A 20,400-nucleotide genomic window follows, 5' to 3' on the forward strand; every position below is an offset into this window, starting at 1 on the left:
AGTCACACTTTGACTTGTCGGGTATAGAAGAATAGGCTGAAGGCAAATGTTCCTGACTTGGAGATACTGTGGGTATTGTACCAGGGAATGAGGCCGTAATACCTCCATGCCATTAGTGTCCGGGGCTGGCATGTGCTTTTCAAGACGATTTGTAACTAACAATGGCTTATTGTACTTTTCTTGGGTCTGTGTCCTAATGTAAACATTCCTTTGGTTTATATAACCTTTTATGCCATTTTCTGTTAAGGTGTTTTTGCAGAACATGCTGCTTTAGTCTTGTTTAAGTGTTACTTGTTTGTCCTCAGGGATAAGACCTGAATAATATTTTTTTGTGGACTTTGGCAGATGTTCACTTGGACTTAGCTCTGACCGCTGGCTTTTGCAAGCGTATGCAGTTAAGCTGTCAAGATCCAACCGAATGGCATTAGCTGGGCACAGCTGTGCCAAAGCCTGCTCTGTGCAGCTCATTGTACTATGACACCAAAGGCAAACATGAACTCAAGGAGGCACAAAGTTAAGATTAAAACAGAGCAATCCAGGGAAGAAGCCGAAGCGGTCATTAGACAGAGGTTTCCATGCAGTAGTCACCAGTAGGTTTCATGTAAAAGTAGATAATGGAATAAATCACTAAAACTGGGCCAGAAAAGGGGTAAAGCCTGACACTGGAGTTTAAACATCCCCCTCAGGCTCAGGGGGTGGTTTATGAAGCAATATAACTCTAAAAGTAGGGCAGCCGCCTTCTCAGGGGCAGAGCTGTTTTCTGTGCCTCAGAGTTGTTTTTCAGTTGTGCCAGGATTACTTACTGTGTGTTAATTACATGATTTCTTTCTGCTTTGTGTTGATGAGGAAGCAATGGTCAGGCAGACGAGCACATTCAAGAGGAAGCATTGAATTATTGTGGCTTGGGAGAGTGGTAGAACAATACCAGGTTTAGAGTGTCACAAAGAGACTTGAAAGTTGATTTTTAAGGTATGGTTGACTGAGCTGGGTGCCAGCTTGGCCATAGATAGAGGAATGGCTGAAGAGATGGAGATTACTGTGCTGGGGAACACCAAGAGATCATCTCATGAGCTCAGTGCTTGCCAGACTGCAAATATGTTCAATAACTGTCTCCAGTGTGAGGGTGACAGCTGTTTTGGTGCTGCTCAGCCCACTGCTCCATTGCTTCTCAGGTGTACAATGCTGCAGAGCCCTGAGGCTGACTTCCTTACTCGTCTTGGACAAAAGCCTGAGCAGCTTCAAAATGGTCAGGTTACTCTCAAAAACCATTCAACTGTCATGCTAGGAAAGCCTGCTTTTCAAGTTGGAAGGAGGCACCGAAATGATCAGATGCAAGCATGGATTTAGACCTGCTTCAGCGGACTCTTATTTTTGCGCTCTTGCCGTGAAAAGAAATAGTTGTAGGTGCAGCCTTAGGCCCTCACTCAAGGATGCAGTGAAGAAAAAAACTGACTTTCCATTGCCTGCTATGACTGTAGCATCAGACATCTAAAATTTACTGCTGGAAAGCAGCTGGTCTGGCTCCACACGCTGCCTTGCAGCCACTGCTGCAGCCCTCCGGCTCTGGAGAGCAGGGGCTGAGCTCCTGACCCACGCCAAGGGCTGATGAACTTTGATGTATTTCACACCGATGATGGGCCAGCCTCAGGATTCATGACTTGTAAATGCACCGGTACATACCACAGAGGCAATATTTTAAAAATATAAATGTCCTCTCTCCTTCCTTGTTTGTCTAACTTATCTTTATAGCCTTATCAATGTTTTCTGAGTCTACAGTCATTTTTCTTACAACACAAAGAGGAGGAAGAATGAGGTGAATCATTTAATTCTTGATTGATAAGTGGAATTCAGAAAACAATATTTAGTCTTTTCATATTGAGCCAAAAGAATTTTTTTTCACCATTTATCAGCAGTCACCCATCTGTGACTTGGAAAAAAAAACCAACCCCATAACTTTTCCTTGATAGCATCTGTACCTAAACTTCATTTAAACACTTTACCAAACAATCTATACCTTTCAAAATTACGTCTGCTGATAATTTGCCTTGTTTTAGCTGTTTTTTTCATATGCTGCATTTCCTAGAGAGGCATGTGGATGGGCCTAGATATTCTGTCACTCTCTTGAGGGGTGCTTGAGAGTGACAAGGCTCATCTCACTGACTTTTAAAACTGTTCTCTTTTCAGGAGAATATTTAAATGATTTTTTTTTTTACTGCTTTTATAACTATATGTTCCTCAAGAAAAAAGAAATCCAGAAATAATTATACAAACTCATTGTATCAGTCACATAGGTCTATTTAACTGGCTGTTAGCAAAGAAAATAATTTGGGAACTGAAAAAATTTCCCCAGACCTCTATATTTAAAGAAATATAATCCTCGTATCCACCCCTTTCATCCATCAATATGTTCACACTCAGAAATGTTCATTCTCTTGTCGTAATTTAATGTTTAATACAATTTTATTTGATTCTTTGCCATGCTCTGGGCTCGGTTGCGTGCTCTCTGCTGATCAACGAGTAGATACGAAAAAAGCAGAAAGCGGTAGCGGAAGGGAGCCTGTCTCCAGCTGGCAGACATCCACTCAGCCTAGGAGGGTTTTCCAGATTTTCACCAGCTGAGGTGCAGCCCCATAAGTTTAAACATACGGAGAATTTGCAAACAAAGAGCATTCACATAGTGTATCGCTTCCTGCCTATTTTTCATTCATAGAAGTAAAACCTTAATTTCATTCAAGCCCCCTGAAGAATGAGGAATGTTTGGAAATTTATTGCTTTAAACTCTTTTTCTCTGTTCCCTTTAAAGCTTAGCTGTAGCACATGCCCCAGGGGCATCGCTGAGGATGGCCTGTCAGGGCCCCCTGGCCAAGCACCGGAGCAAATCTGTGGCACAGATGGTTTCACTTGCACCGATGAATGTGGGATCTGTGCCTATAATGTGTCAGTCCGAGGGAAAGAACGTGTTTTCCGAGTGACAGTCCCCTAGCCCCTGGCCTCTCCCTGTGCTTTTCCAATTTATTCTCCTTTTCTCCCTCTTCACTTGCTGTTTGGGCTTGGGGGGAAATCGTGAAGATTTAGCAGAGAAAAGAAAATAGCTGAAGAAAATAGCCAGAGTGGAAATTCAAATGATGCACGTATTCAGATGACATAGGTTCATTGACTGATAAGATTATAATAGTCAGAAACAGCAAAACCACTTCCTTGGTGGTGGTTAATTCAGATGAACTCTCCTTCATTTGCATCATTTGGGAGTTTTATTTACATTCCCAGCACCCATCCCCCTTTGGGAATATGGTCATACTGAGTCTGTAATGGCAGACTTTCCCTTCTTCAGAGAACATGGGACACCCAGGGACTCGGAACAGCAGTCATCCCAGTGACTAAGGAGGAAGGCAAACCAAGAAGCAACCTGAACTCCCATTGCTCTCTCTGGCAGCATCCCAAATAATGTCAGCCGGATGCTGAGCAGGCAGCGTACGATTGGACATAAGTGATGCATATACCTTCTGTTGACATTTTATTTGGCAGTGATTTAACGCTAGCTTTCTAATATTACTATTCACCACAGGCTGCATTCAAATGTATGAAGAGAAGGATGGCAAAAATGCAAAATATGACACAAGTAGCAGAAGTATTTCTTTACTATGCAAGCATTCACAAACAGCCTTCACTGACAGCATCAGGAAAGTGCAGCATAACCTGTTTCAAGACCAGGAAAGATGACACACAAAACCTTTGCAGGTATCAGTGCATTCAGCTCTCCTGAGACAAGAATTTTTGTCAGGTTGCAAATGGGGCACAGTGCCCAAGCCAGGGTAGGTAGAGGCCACATGATCATGGCCAACATAGCAGTTGTCATACATGTACTAATATACTAAGCAAATTAACTGTATTATTTTGCTAGTGCAATAGTTTAGAGATGGTAGAAGTCCTGCTGTCTACCTCAATGTCTGTGAAATAGTAAAATCCTTTAATTCAGCAGCATGCTCCTTTCTGTTAGCACCAAAAGTGCTTCACCCATGTCCAGCAGCAAAGAATCAGCCAGTGGGCTTGTTAAAGCTCAACTCTGCAGAATAAATTTAATTGTTGCCATTTCTTTTGATGCTAATAACAAAAGAAGAAGTGTTTGGTGGTTATGATGCTAATAGAAACTCAGCTATAGAAACTGTTTCTATCCAGTTCCTCCTATTCCAGCCAAGTGTCCAAGTTATAGCACCATGGTGCATCCTGTCTCTCACCTTATTCTCCCTTTCTTTCCCACCAGGGACAGCAGTGGATTTTCATTCTCAGCCTATTGCACCCTATCCCTCAGAAAGAAAATCCCTTGTTTCTGCTTTATTTACAAGATCTTTCTTAAAAAGCAAACCATCTTTCTTCCCAAATCCCAGAGGTTCCTGGTTTTCTACCCATAAATGAAAGGAACCACCTTCATTTTTCTTTTCCAAACATTGTTTCTCTCATGAATTTTTGCTAGTTTGTTGGCTGATGAGGTGAGATCTGGGACTGTGTTTTTGTTGGATGCTCTACTTGCTCCTGTTCTGCATTGCCTCGTCCTGTGGCTCCACATGGAAACCTTTGCCTGGGGATGTGACACATTGAGGTTTCTTGGGGCAGTTAATAGGCAGAGCGATGCCTCCAGGTTACCATGGCAGTGATGGACTGGCAACTCCATGAACGGCTGCTCCTCATTGCTTCCTCCCGTGTGGGGTTTGTGCAGGGGGACACACTCCTGAAATGCTTATCTAACTTAAAAAGCACTTTAGAATAATTTCTCTCTCATACGTGTCATTACATGTATAAACTTCTGCACCTCTAGCTCCCTCATGTTGGGCAGAGCCTCAGCTCACCCTTTCCTGAGCTTGCATGAAGCAGGTCCCAGATGGGGATCTCTTTCACAGGCCTGGGGCTGGTTCACAAGCCCCAAGTCAAAGGCTTTGGCCATTTATTCAAGGAAATTCTTCCTCATTTACATACTACTCCAGATAGAGCTCAGAAAAATCATTATTCAAGTCCTCCTGACCTCTGATCAAGAGCATAAAAGGAAACTATCACTCATTTACAGCCAGTCCTCCCCAAAATGCACAAACTTGGTGTGTTACCAAGAAGAGGGAGATGTAAACATTGAAGGTTAATTACCCTCTTGTCAAGAACACTTTGTAGTCTATAGACATGTCTGTCAATCTTACAAAACAGAACTGAGGGGAGCAAGCATTGAAGGCATGTTCCTATGATAAATTAATGAGACTTGGCAGCTGACTGTGAAGAGATGATCCCTGTGCTTCCTGGGAGGCTGTGACCTGTCTCCCCAGCCAGCCTTGCCATAGCCTTCGCACTGTAGTTGCATCTGGGATGCTGATCCCTCTGTAAACAAGATCTCCAATGCAGCTGTCCAGGGATCAAGTGATCTTCCTTGAGGCCTTTGTATTCCTCTTTGCTGCTCAGTAGCATGCAGCAATTGCTCATCCCAACCATACTGAATTACTTTTCCCAGCCCTGCTAGTTAGTCAATTAAAATATCTTACTTCTGCCTATAAGACTTTCTTGGCAATGACACTCTTTGGTGGCTTGCGTAGCTGTCTGAAATCCAAGGGACACAGCCACAATCCCCCTGCCGTGTGCTATTCTGGTGACATGCGTGCTGCTAGATGACTGGTACCTTGAAAATGCCTCATCTGCTGTCCTTTGGAGATGTGTTCAACTATTCCCCTGGTTTATATAACCACAAAGCAATTTGCTTTCATGGCAGAACGTGCTTATTCATTCCATTTTAACTGTGCATTGAGCTATAAATAACATCTCCTTGCAGATAAGAATCTATTGAATATTATTTTTTCCTACCTTTGGAAGATTTTTCTCCTGACTCCAGCCTCTGAATGAGACTTTCCTAGCCTTTGCAAAGAAGTTGCCAGATTGACTTTCTCCTGCCAGGCAGCCATGAGCAGTGTCAATCCCAGGTCAGCTAATACTCCCCTACAGCCATCTCCTCATTGTTCCTGCTTGGGCTGTGGCAAAGATGAACCCAGCACTCAGTTATGCACAGCTGAGATCACTGAAGTGTCAGGAAAACTGATTAAACCAATTATTTCCTCTTCCTCTGACCAGCTGAAGGATAACATCTCTTGCATTACCTCCAAACCACCTTCCCTGCAGCATGTTCACTTCAAAGAAGAATGGCCTGGGCTGTTGTTGAGCCAAATATTCTGCTGTTTAGCACCTCCTTTTTCTGCTGCTCTTTCTAGTGTTTTCCTGCTTTCATGTGAGTAACTCTTGCCCTGTGCAATGGAGCCCTGATGTGATGTCCTCATCACCCAGAACTGGAGCACAGCACGGGCTGGTGATGGTGAGAAGTGAAGGTATGTTCTTACAGCTGATGCTGCTGAGACCTGCATCTGATCCAGTGGAGGGGCTGCTATTTTGGCAGCTGATTTTCTGTGGTGTGGGTAACTTTGCTGTAGGTTTGAATGCTGATGCTCTTCTGGGGAAGTGTTGTGATGGCAGGGCACCTGGGCTGTTGCTGAAGTGGAGACACTTTGAAATCATTGAGAGTTAATAATATTCTCAAATTTGAATAGTTTAGCGTGTTTTTTTAACAATAATTACAATCCACTTTTTTTGTTCTATGTACTGGGAGCTTTGAACCTCTCTTTGGGCCACCCTGTGGTCCTCTAGCAAAGGTTGTAGGAAAACTCTGAGGCTGCTCTCCTCCTGGAGAAGTTTCATTAATAAAAACTCTCCATAGGAGGGAGCATTATGTAAGTACCATATACATAAAATAATTCAACTTGGAAGAGCTCTCTAGAAGTCTCTAGCCCAACCCCTGCTCAAAATAAGGTCAGAGTCAGCTCAGGGTGCTCAAGGCCCTCCTTGTTCAGCTGGGTTTTCAATATCAGGGAGGAAGGACATGTATGGCCTCTCTGGTTCCTGTGCCACTGCTTGATCACTCTCGGGGTGAAGAATAATTCCTCGTATTCAGTCAGAATTTAATCCTTTTGCTGTGCAGCTCTGAGAAGTCTCTGGCTCTGTCTTCTCTATAACCCCATCAGGGAGCTACAGATAGTGATGTCAACCCCCGTAGCCATCCCTTCTCCAGGCTGAACAAGCCCATCTCCTTCAGCTTCCCCCCAATGCCCTGTGCTCCAGCCTGGTGGTCTCTGCTGGACTTGTTCCCATGTGTCAACATCTGTCCTTGCAGTGGGGCCAAGTACATTTAATTCATCGCATAAGTAATGTGAAACCATGTTAGCCTTCACCTGCAGGGTACAAAGTTCTTCACGTGGTCTTATTAGTTCAGGAAAACATTCACCGGTGTTACCTGAATCAAGTTCTATTTAATAAGTTCATAAACACATGGATACATTTTCATATCGATATGTTTTAATCATATCAGTGACCGTTTGCTTTATTGCTTAGTTCAAACGGTCCCTTTGGGCACTAGGTGGGAGGCAGATCTTCCATTTGTTCTGTATTGGTTTTTACAGGCGTGTGGCTCAGTACAAATAGTTATTGGCCACGCTGCGGCCAAGAGAAAGACAAAGATGGAAACTGCAGTCTGAATTGTATTTAGCAGGCATTTTGAAGTGATTAGAGGCAATTTCATGAAACAGCTACAACTAATTATTGTTATTTCCCACTTTTACAACAGTTATTTATTAATTAAATAATGTGACAAAACCCAGGAATGTTTGGAAAAGTGTATTAAATAATTTGTCATTCATTTATCAGTGTATTACTTACACTGAGAAGTTGCATATCCTCTAAGAAAATTTCCTAGTGTCAGTTTTGATTCTTCCAGAGAATATGGAATCAATACTGGCAAAATATGTAATAGAAAATGTAAAACAAGAAATTCCTTGTGTAAGCGAGAGAGGATGTTGTATAATGGCCAAATCCTGCCCTGGTGTCAGCCTGTGGACCGTCTGGTGCTCAGGACTATAACATGTGATACCCCAAGATGTGGCACTGCCTATGCTTATTTGCAGATCTCTGCCCTCATGCTGGCTTCTGCACACATGAGGATTTTCCTTTACCCAAATGGTCATTAGCCAGATGCTGCATCTGACTTTGAGGATTAGAAGACAGTAAAGTGGATTACAGCACGAGATCAGTGGCAGGATTGCAACCAAATCCTCTTTCTAACTGTTCTTCCAGGAGTAGCTAAGAACTGAGCAACCTGTCCTACAGCATGAGCTTAACCAGCTGTGGGATTTTTCCATGCAGTTATCAGAGGCAGGGTAATCTGGAGCTGTAACCCCAGGTGGAGAGGTTGCAGATGTTGGCTGGCTGGAGGCTGTGCAGGAGCCTGAAACCTGGTGACTTCTGGATGTCACTTTTGTGGCTGGTGTTCCCCAGTCAGCACTTAACCATCACATCCTTGAGTCTCCCTAGAGCCTCTGTAGGCGAGAGAGTGAAGGAATAGATCTGCTGAACATCAGACGGGGGTTGTGGTGGTCAGAGGAAATCTGGGTTGCTTGGCCAGTAAGTGCCAGACCCAGTGCTGAACCCGGCAGTTGCAGTGGAAAATTTTTCTTTGGTGTACATAGGCAACACATGCCAGCCTTTGGCAGGAAGGCGCTCTCCACCCATCAGGAGAGAGGTGGGTCCTGCCTGGGGGACAGCACCGTCCAGGGCAGGGAGTAGCCTGGAGCAGCAGCAGCACACAGGCACCAGGCAGGAGGCAACCTGTCGAAAGCTGCCAGTTTGGGGCCAGAAAGGCTGGTGAGGATGATTCGCAGAGGTCTCGCTGCCTGGCTGGAGAAGGCAGTGGCAAAGGTCATATCTGACCGAGAAAGATGTGCCTCCCTCCAACCGCGCAGAGACTGTACATATGAACTGATACAGGCAACAAGCGTGACATGTGACAGCAGCCTCAGCGTGCTCCTGGACAAAAGTCTGTGGTTTCCAGAGATACCATCCACAAGGCACATTAGAGTAATACATCATGAAGATGTGCCAAATCTATCTAAAATATTAATGCATGCTCCCTGCAATTTATAGAAACAAACCCAGCAGCATAATTATTATAATACTTTTTCCTGTGAAGAAACCCATCTCTTTTAGGTAAAAATGTAACCTATATATCTACACAGCCATGCTGCAGCCTTCATGACACGTCAGTACCCGGGATAGGTGATTCCATGCACTATAGTGCAATTTATGGCTCAAAGTATACTCTTTAGACCACTGTGATGTATCAGACACCAACACAATTGCTTGGGGTAACTTTCAATGATTTCAGCTGAATTTCATTTGATTAATGGGAGGTGCCTGGTTCGTCCAAGGGAGCACCTGTAAAGCATCTCCTACTCTGCAGCTCCTGAAGTCTATGCTAAGCACAACGTTTAGCTCCCCTGACCAAAAAAGCCGAGGTATGCTTTCCATTTTGGACCTGTGGAAGGGAACACGGTGAGAAATTTAGGGTAGAGGCAGAACCCACTCCAGCAAAATTACACCTGCTTAAACAACAGAGGTCCAGACCTCCTTGTAGGAAGGAGCAACTTGGAGGTGGTACAAAGGCTGGAGGTGCGAGACAGCCGGGAAAATTGGGACAGGCTCTATGTTTTAAGTATAATTTTCTAAACTATCTGTAGGGGGAAAGGACCTAATGTACTTTGAAGTGTAGCTGGTGCTATGTAAATAGGTTCCCAAACCTTCAGTGTCTTTTGTTCTTAAAATGGCTTGGTGGAACACTTTGAATTGGTCAGTGTGTTTAACTCTGACTAGGTCTGTAAATAAGTGCTCCCTGCTGAAAAGGTTCAAGTGACATTTTTAGTGGCATTTGACAGAATTTAACCTGCTTTCAAGTCTTCTTGGCTTCACTTGGCAGTGAGACCGTCAAGAAGCCCTTTCTTTTATCGAACCAGTGCTAAACACCTTTAGCTTTGCAGGTTAGACACAGTCCTGCCAGACTCACCTGACAATGTTTAACCAATTCTGCTGATGGTAAAGCCACATCTCACCCATGTTCATATCTAGTGGTGAATATCTGGGAATGTGGAAAAACCCTCTCCCAAAACCAGAAGGGAAAGCAGAGCTTTTTAGCCTGACCTGCAGCCAGGGTGGTACTGCATGCTCTGCCTAAGCTGCTCCCTGGTGGGAGATGTTGCTCTGCAAAGACGGATGAAGGACCTGCTCTTTAGTCCCCTCAATATTTTGTGCTCCTTGTGTTTCTGCTAGAATCCTAAAGAGGTTTCTTTTGTCTAAGAGACTGTTTGTTTGGTTTTGACCACTCGGAACATGTGATACTAGTCTCAAGCTGTTAACCAGATGTCCAGCCAAAATCAATTGCCTAGCAGATGCAGACCATTACCTGAAAGTCAAGACCTCAATAAATATTACCAGCCTCATTGTACTGGTGACAGATTCTGCTGATTGTGTTATGTTACAGTTGAACAGTTTAGACATTGCATTTCTATATATTTGCAGCCAGCCTTGGAGAGACCATCTCACGAGCAGAGCAGGAGCAGGCAGCCTGCAGACTCGAGCAATACCTCCACCATGACCATGGCAGGTGTTTTTGTGCTCCTCTCCTTTGCGCTTTGCTGCTTCCCAGGTGAGTAACTCTCGAGGTGCTGCAGAGGCTTCGTGTCTGAGTCCTGGCTGTCTTTAAAAGGATAAGACAGTGGCTTCAAAGAGAGAAAATCTTCTCCTACAAAGTGCTAGGCTGCCTGGGTACATTAGCATCACATAGGATGCAGGAGCAGATTTCAGGACAGTTTTAAATGGATCACTGTTGTAGCTGGTTGTCTGTTGTAAATGCAAATAACTGCAAGTGGAGTTCTGTGCTGGTAACTAGTGTTGTTACACGTCTTATGCTGTTGTTTTAACGCTGTTACACTGCTTATACTTGTTGTTATACAACCACAGCAAATGGATAAATACTTGAAAGAAGGCTGTGACGAGGTGGTCAGACCTCCAGTAACTAGTCATGACAATATTGTAATGGCACAAGCAAATTCTGTGCAGAAGCCTGGCAACTTTCCTGCAATACTTTTCCTGCTAATGGAGAAACAAGAGATGAAAACAACCCAGAGTCTGATGTTCTCACTGCATATTTACATCTGATGAAATTACAAAGTCAAAGACAATTTTTTTTTTCACACTCTGCTTCTTTAAAATGCGTATTCCTGACAACAGATGCTGTATATATTTGCTTATCCTGTAGGTGACTATTTGCATTTGCATTTATCTGTATTGACTCAGGTTTCTTTTCAGATATGTAACAGCGGCCCTTTAGGGTCAAAACGGATGTGTAAAAAGATAAGGAAGGAAAGGCAATTCTATTTTCAATTAATAAGTCTACCTATCTCAAAATAAAAAAGAACAAAGCTATTCAAAAACACATTTCAACACAGTCAGCAATAAGCAACACTATTATACTTATCAACATAGAAAAAAAGAATCTTACATAGTTTATTTAGTTCAGGAAACCAATCACTGGAAATCATTTAGTTTGGTCCTGCGTATAGGAATTTTACATTCAGATTTCCAGCTTTAACAGAGGTCTTATCATATTGGCTTTGTTTCACATTTTCTGCCTCTCTTTTCTTTTCCAGATGCTGCCTTTGGGGTAGAGGTGAGTGGAAGATTTCTTTCTGTCGCTTTTCTCAGGTATGCGGCCTGGTAAAGACAATTGATAAATACGCAAAAACCAAAGGAGTGAGAAAAACCTCAGGCCTGTAGATGCTTAGCTATTTTTCACCTAGCATGGTATTAGTGTCACTGTAATCAGATTTTTACAGCGTAGAACATTAAATTATACTGTTCTTGGGTCAACACCTATGCTGTATGTTAATAATGTAGTAGTGGTAATGATACAAAAATTTTGGATTAATTCATTTTTCACCAACTTTAAACTGGTCATATATGACTGGCTCTAAACTGACAGCAATAGACTGTGGTATTAGAACCTACCCGAAGGCAACCTACTGAAAGAATAAAACACTATGAGACGCTCCAGCTTCCACACACCAGGTCATTAGTCTTGCTCCTCTGAGGGGAAAAAAAAAAAAGAATAAAAAAATAATCAGTGTGTTGAGAATGAAAGAGTAATAACAGAAGGGCGCTGGTGGAGGGCCCACAAGAACATAAGAACGAGGGACCAATGCTTAGGCCCTCTCCTGCTGTGTGGGGAGGTCTCTGCAGGAAGGATTTGCCTGTTACCAGGTTGCCCCACCAGCGCAAGCTTGTGCTGTGGCTGTGGAAAAACCCACTGCAGGTTGTACGTGGTCACTGTCTCATGCAAAATGAGAGTTGTGAATGTAAAATGTCTTCTCCACCCTGTTGCTGTACGTTCCTTTGACAGGTGGACTGCAGTACGTATCCGAACACTACAAATGAGGAAGGCAAAGAGGTGTTGGTCTGCACCAAGATCCTCAGCCCCATCTGCGGTACCGATGGAGTCACCTACAGCAATGAGTGCCTGCTCTGTGCATACAACATGTACGTACTGCGTAGGAGATCTCGGGCAGCAATGCTTAGGACTCCTGGCAGCACGACTTTTCAACAAACAGTGATCTGTCATATGCCACTTGTGTCAAGTCCTTCAAAATGAGCTTGGATATCAATGGGTGGCACTCCATTGCCTAGATGGTGTTTTAGTCACCATGTATCTCTCTTGCTAGTATAATTTATTCAGGTTTTTCTTCTTCAGCTCAGGGACCAGCCAGATGACTGCCCCTAGGGCACATCTCATCACAGCAAAGCAGAGCAAAAGGATAGAGAGATGCTCTGCTCTGAACTGCCCAAAGTGGTCCTAAAGCTCTCAGAGTCTTTACATCCCTGCCAGCCACTCAGGGCTAGCTGGTCAGTAAGGATGGCTCTACCTTCTCAAAAAATACATATAAGCCTGACTGATAAAGAATCAACTTTCCCTTGTGTTGGTTACATATTTCTAGCACCTAGGATGTAGCAAGGAGTCTCTGCTGAACTTCCTAACATTTGTCTTTCCTTCTCCAGAGAATATGGAACCAATGTCAGCAAAGACCATGATGGAGAATGCAAGGAAGTTGTCCCTGTAAGTGGAAACCAAGGGCAAAACAAGGGGCGCGTCCCGCTTCTGAGTGGCCAAAGCTGCTTATTGAGTCCCCCAAGAAATAATTCAAGCACTAAATATGAGGACATATAAGATGTCAGAATCTTGCATTGGTCATCTTTAAGTGAACTGTCATCCTAGTGAAACAAAAAAGCATTTTTCCTGCTGTGGTAGTATCCTAGGCAGCCAGACACACTCATCGGATTGACTTGTTTCCTATAAGTAAGCCTTCACCAGTGCCTTGTTGTGTGTTCCCTCGACAGGTGGACTGCAGTAGATACCCCAACTCGACAAACGAGGAAGGCAAAGTGGTGATGCTCTGCAGCAAAGACCTCAACCCTGTCTGCGGTACTGACGGGGTCACCTACGACAATGAGTGTGTGCTGTGTGCCCATAATGTGTGAGTACTGCATGTGCAGAGCTCTTCTGTGAGGAACAAGCGCTTAGCACTCCTGGCAGCTGCTTTTCTGAATATCAGGACTTCTACCAAGGCCTTTTCTGTAAGGTGCTTGGACTTTGACCCTCCTCTTTCCCTGGTAACTAGACCCTGTTTTCCTTTGTGATTAGAAGGAAAACTGTGCCTTTGATCCAGAGAGAGAAGTAGAGGGCTGGGTGGGGATTTAATGCAGGACACAATGCTTCTCTAACTAAGTTAAAAGGGTCTATGTGGCAGATGCTGCCTTGTAGAGGACAGAAACTAACCTAAGGTGCATCTACGTTGTCACACAACCTAGCTCCTCATTCACCCTAACACGCTGGACCTTCCCTTGTCCTTCACATCATGCTATAAACCAGCATTCCAGCTGGCTGTGGCACACCTGAGCTGGTATCTAGAGCCACATGGACACAGCCTAAGCTGGACATCTCCTGTATCCCGTACGTTGCTCCTGAGGCTGATCAGCATTGCTGGGACATGGGGTTCAGCAGAGCAGGTTGCTCACAGTGCTCCCTAATGCAGGTCTCTTCCCTTCTCAGAGAGTCTGGAACCAGTGTTGGCAAGAAGTATGACGGTGAATGTAAGAAGGAAACGGCTACGGTAAGTGAACTGCGTGATGAAGGACTGGGTTTGAGTCCCACTGATGTCAGGGAAAGCGCTGCCAGCATCTGCAGCAGCACCCTGACCACAGGAGTGTAACTGCTGTTGTGCTTCAGCACAGGGAAGATTTTACTTCGTCCACATGTAATACACATTATCTGTGCTAACATCAGGATAAAAAGAGGGTGACTGCACAGGAAGGGATCAGTAAGAGTAGTAGCAGAATTAATCCATCAGGGCAGAACTGGGAATAAGAACAGAGAATGGCTTTTGGGGTCAGACCAGTGGTCCATCAAGCCTACAATGGCTTGATGCAGAGCCTGCTCTTAGCAGGGGTTATAAGGACTGTGCAGAAGAGAGTAAGAGTAGAGTGAGTATGTATGGAACTTCTGCTCTTCCAACCTCCAGCTATTTTCAGGTGATGGACCTCAGCTAGGTGTGATTTCTGTGTAGTCAGTAAGCCTCAATGGATTTCTCCTCCATGAAATTCCTCAGCCTCTTCCTGGACCCATATACATTTTTTGCACCACGATACCTCTCAGCAAGTGTAGCACCCATTGCACAAATAAACCAAATTCTACTCTCGTAGTATCTAGCTAAGTGCTGATCTTCTTGTTTTAAGACTACGGGAGAGATACTGGACCCTTCTACAGGCATCAGCACCTACGCTTCTCCAGACACTGGCATTTTTCCATTTAATTTCCTGGCTAGGTTGGGAACATGGTGCAATGTGATCACGAGCATGGCACGTTTGCCGAGTGAACTGCTGCTGCTTAGAAATGCTGTGGTCAGGTTATGATATACATCTCTTCAAACAGGAAATTATGATCTATTTTTATATTATTAAATTCTTCTGGCATAGGAGAAACTGACACCTTAGTTTATATCAGATTGTGCAAGGAAGTTAATTACTTTTAGTTAGATCATTATCATTAGCACTGCAGCTGTAGCCAGGGGTTCAAGCCCTTCTGCTATTGACTCCTTCATATCCTTCATATTAGACTTTTGGTTTGCTTTTTTTGCAGGTTGACTGCAGTGACTACCCTAAACCTGCCTGCACGCTTGAGTACATGCCTTTCTGTGGCTCTGACAGCAAAACATACAGCAATAAGTGTAACTTCTGCAATGCAGTCGTGTATGTACAAACACAGATCACATTCGTCTTATCAGTTGCCTCCTATAGGCACAAGTTTGCACAGTTGCCACTTTGTTGTTTGCTGACCAGTGTTGATGAGGGATTTGGGGCAGGAGAGAATACCAGCCATCACGCTAACCATCATTTCTTTTCATTAGAGCACACAAAGAGCTATGTCTAGTTTGTTAGTGAGAATGGTTTGAAGACAATTAAACCTAATGGAGTCTTTCTTGAATGTTGCAAAGAAAACTCAATTTGAAGTTTCATTATAGTTCCCCAAAATATTTTTCAGTCTTAAGAATGGGTTAAATAATTTCACCCATCTCTTAATAATCAAATAGCTAATGGGACTCTGAGTGTCCAAGTTCTTTGGCTCTGGGGCAGAATTTTATCTGATGCCTTGTCTAGGAGACAAGCAAAAGGGCAGATTATAAGAGGCAGGACTCTGTGCCTAATCCTTTTTTTTTTTTTTTTTTTTTCTCCCCTCTTCTCACTTTCAGGGACAGCAATGGGACTCTCACTTTAAGCCATTTTGGAAAATGCTGAGTATCAGCACTGAGAAAACTCACCACAGGATCCCCACTGGCAAATCCCAAGCTAAAGATTTCACCTCAGTTCATCTCGCCCTCTGGGGAACTCAGCTCACTCCTGATTTTCTTTCTCAATAAACTAAATCAGCAACAATTCTTTGTTTCATGTGTTGTCTCATGAAACATTTTTTTCTGATTTGTTGAATGATGATGCCTGACTGAATAGGTTACGTGCTCATAGCTCTGGGATATAACAAGAACAGCATCTTGCTCCCCTCCCTCTCATAAAAGGCAGAAAATTAAATACAGATACATAAACCTCAGAGCTGTGTGACTTTGCACATAGATGATAGTCAGCCTACATTAGTGTTCAGACCCTTTTAGATGTTTGACACTGTAAAGGGCTGAAATACGGCTCTGAAGTGATGACGCTAGCCCATCTCTCCCAAGGTATTTCTGGTGAGCTTTCCTGTGCACGCATCATCAGCAAAACCTGTTCACGCTGTGGTGATGTTTGCACCGTGAGCTGAGCCCTGGCATCCTGAGCACAGCCCTTACCTGAAGTGTAGTGCTCTGCAAGGGCAATCTGTTAGCAAAGCCCATATTTTTCAGACACAAGTGGTCCCTGCCTATTTGTCTGGATCCTCCAAATGGCATGTTTCTAGATTTTTCTCATCTTGAACTCATCCTTTAACAACGTCCAAGTGTTTTAAGATAAATGCCCTCCTAGGGATGATTCCTGCTCCTGCCTACTTCTCTTCTCTCTTGGTCTTTAATAACATAATACTCTTTGCCAGCCCAAGGACTAGTTCAGCAGTGTTTCACAATCCAAGGACAAAGTATCCTTCTGGTTTTTGACAGTGTGACCTGTCATTAGTGTATTGTCCATGAAATTTATTTTGCTTTTGTTCTCTGTTGGAGTATTGAATTGGTAGGGGTTTTGATCCACACAAGAGAAACATAAATAAATTGGGCATATCCCTCCTAAAAACTAATATCTCCCATATGTGTTTTTTCTGGGAGCCAAAGGGGGTGTGTGTGTGCTTGTTTTCCTTGATGGAATGAGGTTGTCAAAAAAAAAAAAGCAATGTTTTGGTGGCAAAACAAAGGATTTATCTTGAGATGGGCAGATGGATGCAGCAGAGATTTCCAGATTGGGTTCAGCTTTTCTGGGATCCAGGCTAGGGTCTCATGTCATTCTGTCATCATCAGACTATCAGTCCATTACTGCAAATCTAACCCACAATGCTAATGGCTTTTAGGGGAAATAACAATTGTAAATTTAAATAAAAGCTGCTCCATCTCTTGTCCAGTCCAAGGACTCCTTTCAGTGTTTGGGACACCCTCTTGCTTGCCTGCCCAGTTCATTGTTTTCCTGGTTTCACCATAACTTAATAATGCTTTACTGGGATGAAACATGAGAAAAAGAAAAAAAAAAGTAGAAACTTTCCTCTCTGGAAGCTGTTCATTCAACATTTTGCTCGGGAAAAAGCACTGCATGTGAATAAGCACTGATAGGTGCACACAGAGAAAATCTGACAGCAGTCGCTGCTTAGGTTTGTACAGTTGCTCTTTTGCCCGCAGAAATTTTCTATGGTCCTTCAGAAGGAACCTGTCACATATTTCACTTGAAATAATGACACAGAGGGTGTACCTAACATATCTGAACTTCTCATGACGCTCCTGTTGATGAAGAAGCATTCTTCCTGGCTTACAGCATGCCTTACCTCTGTCGAGATTGCCACTCCGACAAAAGACCAGGAATGTTTCCTCAGAATAAGGGTGAATAAGCCAAATACGAATGTGCACAAACGCACACACACATGCGCGCGCGTGTACATATAAGCATGGTTACCACCTGAGGGCAGAATTAAGGCTACGTTTGCTGACGAAAACACAGGCTCTGCTGCGCACAGACACTTCAGCCACCATGAAGACGGCAGGCGTGTTGCTGCTGTTTGCTCTAGTCCTCTGCTGCATCCCAGGTGAGTAGCTTTACTGCCTCCTGCTCTGCCTTCGAGTAAGCGCTGGCTGTCTTTAAAACCACAAAAACATCCTCAGACTGGAAAGAGCTTCATTCTACAAGGACTTATTTACTCCTAGAAAGATAGTGTTGAAAAGACTTGACATCAAAGACTATCACTTATGGGGTAATATTTTAGCAACAGAACTGAGTGGGTAAGAACAACTGTGGGAACAGCTCTACTCTCAGCGCTAGTTTATGCATAATGAAAGAAGTGACATGTACGTGGTACAACCCGGAGACTCAGACATCCAGTATTTAACCTCTGAAATGTGGCAGAAACACAAATTATTTTACTGAATGAAAGCGAACATTTCTTGTAGTCGTCCTGAACTGAGATGTAATTTGAGAGCCTGAACAGTTGTAGAAGCTTTGTAAAAGTTACATCTCACTAAATACTCCTCTCACTTAAGAACTATTGTGGCAACGCATGTAAGACTCTGCCTCCGCGTACTCACCAGCTTTATGACCCTGTTTGCCTCAATAACTCGCTTAGCTTTGAGTGTGTGTCCTGCTCCATCCTTTGAATCATGAAAAATGCCTTTCTCTGTTTTCATTTTGTACACCCTTTTCCATCTTGGCTGTAACTCTCATTAAAAAAAATTATACTGCAGAATCAACGTTGTAAACATACTATATGGCACACAATTTTGCCTGAAATTCCTTTTGTATAATAAGTCATTTGCTAACAAATATTGAATTGAAAGTTGTGTATTCAGGGCATGCATTCACAGATTTTTAACTCTAATAATACCCATGAATTGCATTTGTATCATATTTCCTTCTTTTTTTCTTTTTTTCCAGATATCAATGCACAGCAGGTAAGGGACAGATCTTTCTATTTTTCCACCCTTTCTTTCATAAAGTAGTTTCTGTATAAATCCCTACTAATCACATTGTGATCGAGCATTTGAAAATCCTGAGCCATCCAGCTGTCTGAACAATATTTGCCACAGATATTGTTGGGTGAAATTGCCATTTTCATCTGATAAAAGTTTCAACAAGTAGTGCAGTATTCAGTCAGTGTCCAACTTACTGCCAAAGTTACTGCAACAGCATTTACGATGGTTACACAAGCTCTACATTGCTGGAGGCAACGTACCACCATAGCCCTGCCCTGTCCCTAGGCTTTTTCTCAGCATCTGCTTCTGGCCAGTATTGGGGGGAGCTCAGGGCGCGTGTGTGTGTGGGGGGTCTCCTAATGTCACCTTTCTTACATATCCATTGTTGAGAGCTTTTCTGTGAACATACCTTGCATCTATTTACAGGACTACTGCAGTAGCTACACGGTACCCAGACCTATCTGTACTATGGAGTATGTCCCGCACTGCGGGTCTGATGGTGTAACATATGCCAATAAATGCTTATTCTGCAACGCATACCTGTATGTATAAAATAAATATGTTCATTAACTAAATGGTGAACTAACTTAGCTTAAACTATCTAATCAGTCTTGGAGACTAGTTGGACAAGTAAAGTTCTTTTATTTTGTGTTTACCTGTCCTCTGACTAGCAAGGGTCAGTTTTTTATTGGGAGAATTTGCCAGGAAATCCTTTTTTTCAGGTATAAAGAGGTAACATTTAGTAGAGTTTTTCATTTCCCTGTTAAACAATTTGCTGAAGAGTTTTCTTCCAGCAAACAAAGTCTATTTCCTGCAGACTATTTGTTCTTCCTTTAAATTAAATCTTTATCTTGTCTTTGAATGTTAGTAATAAAAGGAAATAGCTGGAATAGCATTCAGAAGTTTTCTGTTTTGGTCAAGTTCCTCTATGATATATCCTTCACCAGAGGGAGAGAGGGACCGTAAAAGCCCAGATGTTCTGTCTCTGAGGTACTGATTTCCTTCTCTGCAGGAGAAGCCGTCGGACTCTTCGCTTGAAATATCTTCGTGCGTGTTAACTTCTCAGCAGGCTTCAGCTCAGAAAGAGGAATCCTCCTTAGCAACGTTCCCCATGGCAGATGCATCCCTAAAGCCTTGTCCTGAACCTTGAAACCTCTGCTTAATAAAAAAAAGCTCTCAGCATTTATGTCTTGCCTTAATAATATGTCTCGTTCTGTTTTTACCTAAGATGTTGCATGATTACATTGCTGCAACAATCCTGGGGTGCGGGTATTAACGGGCAAATTACAGGGAGAGAGAATACATTGTTCTGATCTACAAAGAAATCAACACCAGACACAAAGGCAATGGGTAGATCTTGAGGGCACCTGCCTTCACCCAGATTTCCAAAAGAAAAATCAGTGGTGGACATGCATCCTGGTGCAATGCTCCAATCGGTTTATTCCACCAAGGGCATCCCAGACAGACACTGCTCGGGCGAGAGGAGCTATCTGCCTCCCTAACCACCACTGTCAAATGTCTGCTGCCTCACCCCTGCGTTGTTCTACGTGTACTCTGGCAGCACGAAGAGGCTCCAAGGAAACCTGAGCATACACATAAATAGAGACAGCCCCAGTCCCCAGGCGGCGGGAGCTGGGGCTTTGTGGCTACTCTCCAAAAACCACGGAGGCACAGAGGGTCTTGCCCGCAGGGAGAGCTGCTCACCCCCGTTTCAGTTTCCAGGGTTACCCCCAATTTCTTATGCCCACAAGAGGAGTTGTGAAGAAGGGCAGTTCCCTTGCAAGAAGGGTTGGAAACACACCTTTAG

At 43.5% G+C, this 20,400-nt stretch overlaps 2 protein-coding genes across 2 annotated transcripts; both read left to right on the forward strand.

Annotated features, from left to right (window-relative positions):
* The first annotated feature begins 10,373 nt into the window (after window positions 1–10,373).
* LOC104639934 (ovomucoid) lies at window positions 10,374–15,871 on the forward strand. The gene is made up of 8 exons (XM_010308138.2): window positions 10,374–10,546; window positions 11,550–11,569; window positions 12,299–12,435; window positions 12,952–13,009; window positions 13,291–13,427; window positions 14,003–14,063; window positions 15,089–15,198; window positions 15,699–15,871. Exons 1-8 carry the CDS (start codon window positions 10,492–10,494, stop codon window positions 15,742–15,744), a joined length of 624 nt encoding a protein of 207 aa, XP_010306440.1. The 5' UTR covers window positions 10,374–10,491; the 3' UTR covers window positions 15,745–15,871.
* A 1,752-nt stretch (window positions 15,872–17,623) lies between these two features.
* Window positions 17,624–19,759, forward strand: LOC142603875 (ovomucoid-like). Its single transcript, XM_075766673.1, has 4 exons — window positions 17,624–17,713; window positions 18,556–18,572; window positions 19,020–19,135; window positions 19,606–19,759. Exons 1-4 carry the CDS (start codon window positions 17,659–17,661, stop codon window positions 19,649–19,651), a joined length of 234 nt encoding a protein of 77 aa, XP_075622788.1. The 5' UTR covers window positions 17,624–17,658; the 3' UTR covers window positions 19,652–19,759.
* Window positions 19,760–20,400: the final 641 nt, after the last annotated feature.

Source organism: Balearica regulorum, chromosome 14, assembly GCF_011004875.1.
Source record: "Balearica regulorum gibbericeps isolate bBalReg1 chromosome 14, bBalReg1.pri, whole genome shotgun sequence".
NCBI lineage: Eukaryota > Metazoa > Chordata > Aves > Gruiformes > Gruidae > Balearica > Balearica regulorum.

What these genes read in the sequence shown, in the direction of transcription:
- LOC104639934 (XM_010308138.2), top strand. Translation starts at nt 10,492, where the DNA reads ATGACCATGGCAGGTGTTTTTGTGCTCCTCTCCTTTGCGCTTTGCTGC. An exon ending in ATGCTGCCTTTGGGGTAGAG is followed by an intron (nt 11,570 to 12,298) that starts GTGAGTGGAAGA and finishes TTCCTTTGACAG; the next exon opens with GTGGACTGCAGTACGTATCC. An exon ending in GTGCTGTGTGCCCATAATGT is followed by an intron (nt 13,428 to 14,002) that starts GTGAGTACTGCA and finishes TTCCCTTCTCAG; the next exon opens with AGAGTCTGGAACCAGTGTTG.
- LOC142603875 (XM_075766673.1), top strand. Translation starts at nt 17,659, where the DNA reads ATGAAGACGGCAGGCGTGTTGCTGCTGTTTGCTCTAGTCCTCTGCTGC. An exon ending in TTATTCTGCAACGCATACCT is followed by an intron (nt 19,136 to 19,605) that starts GTATGTATAAAA and finishes CCTTCTCTGCAG; the next exon opens with GAGAAGCCGTCGGACTCTTC.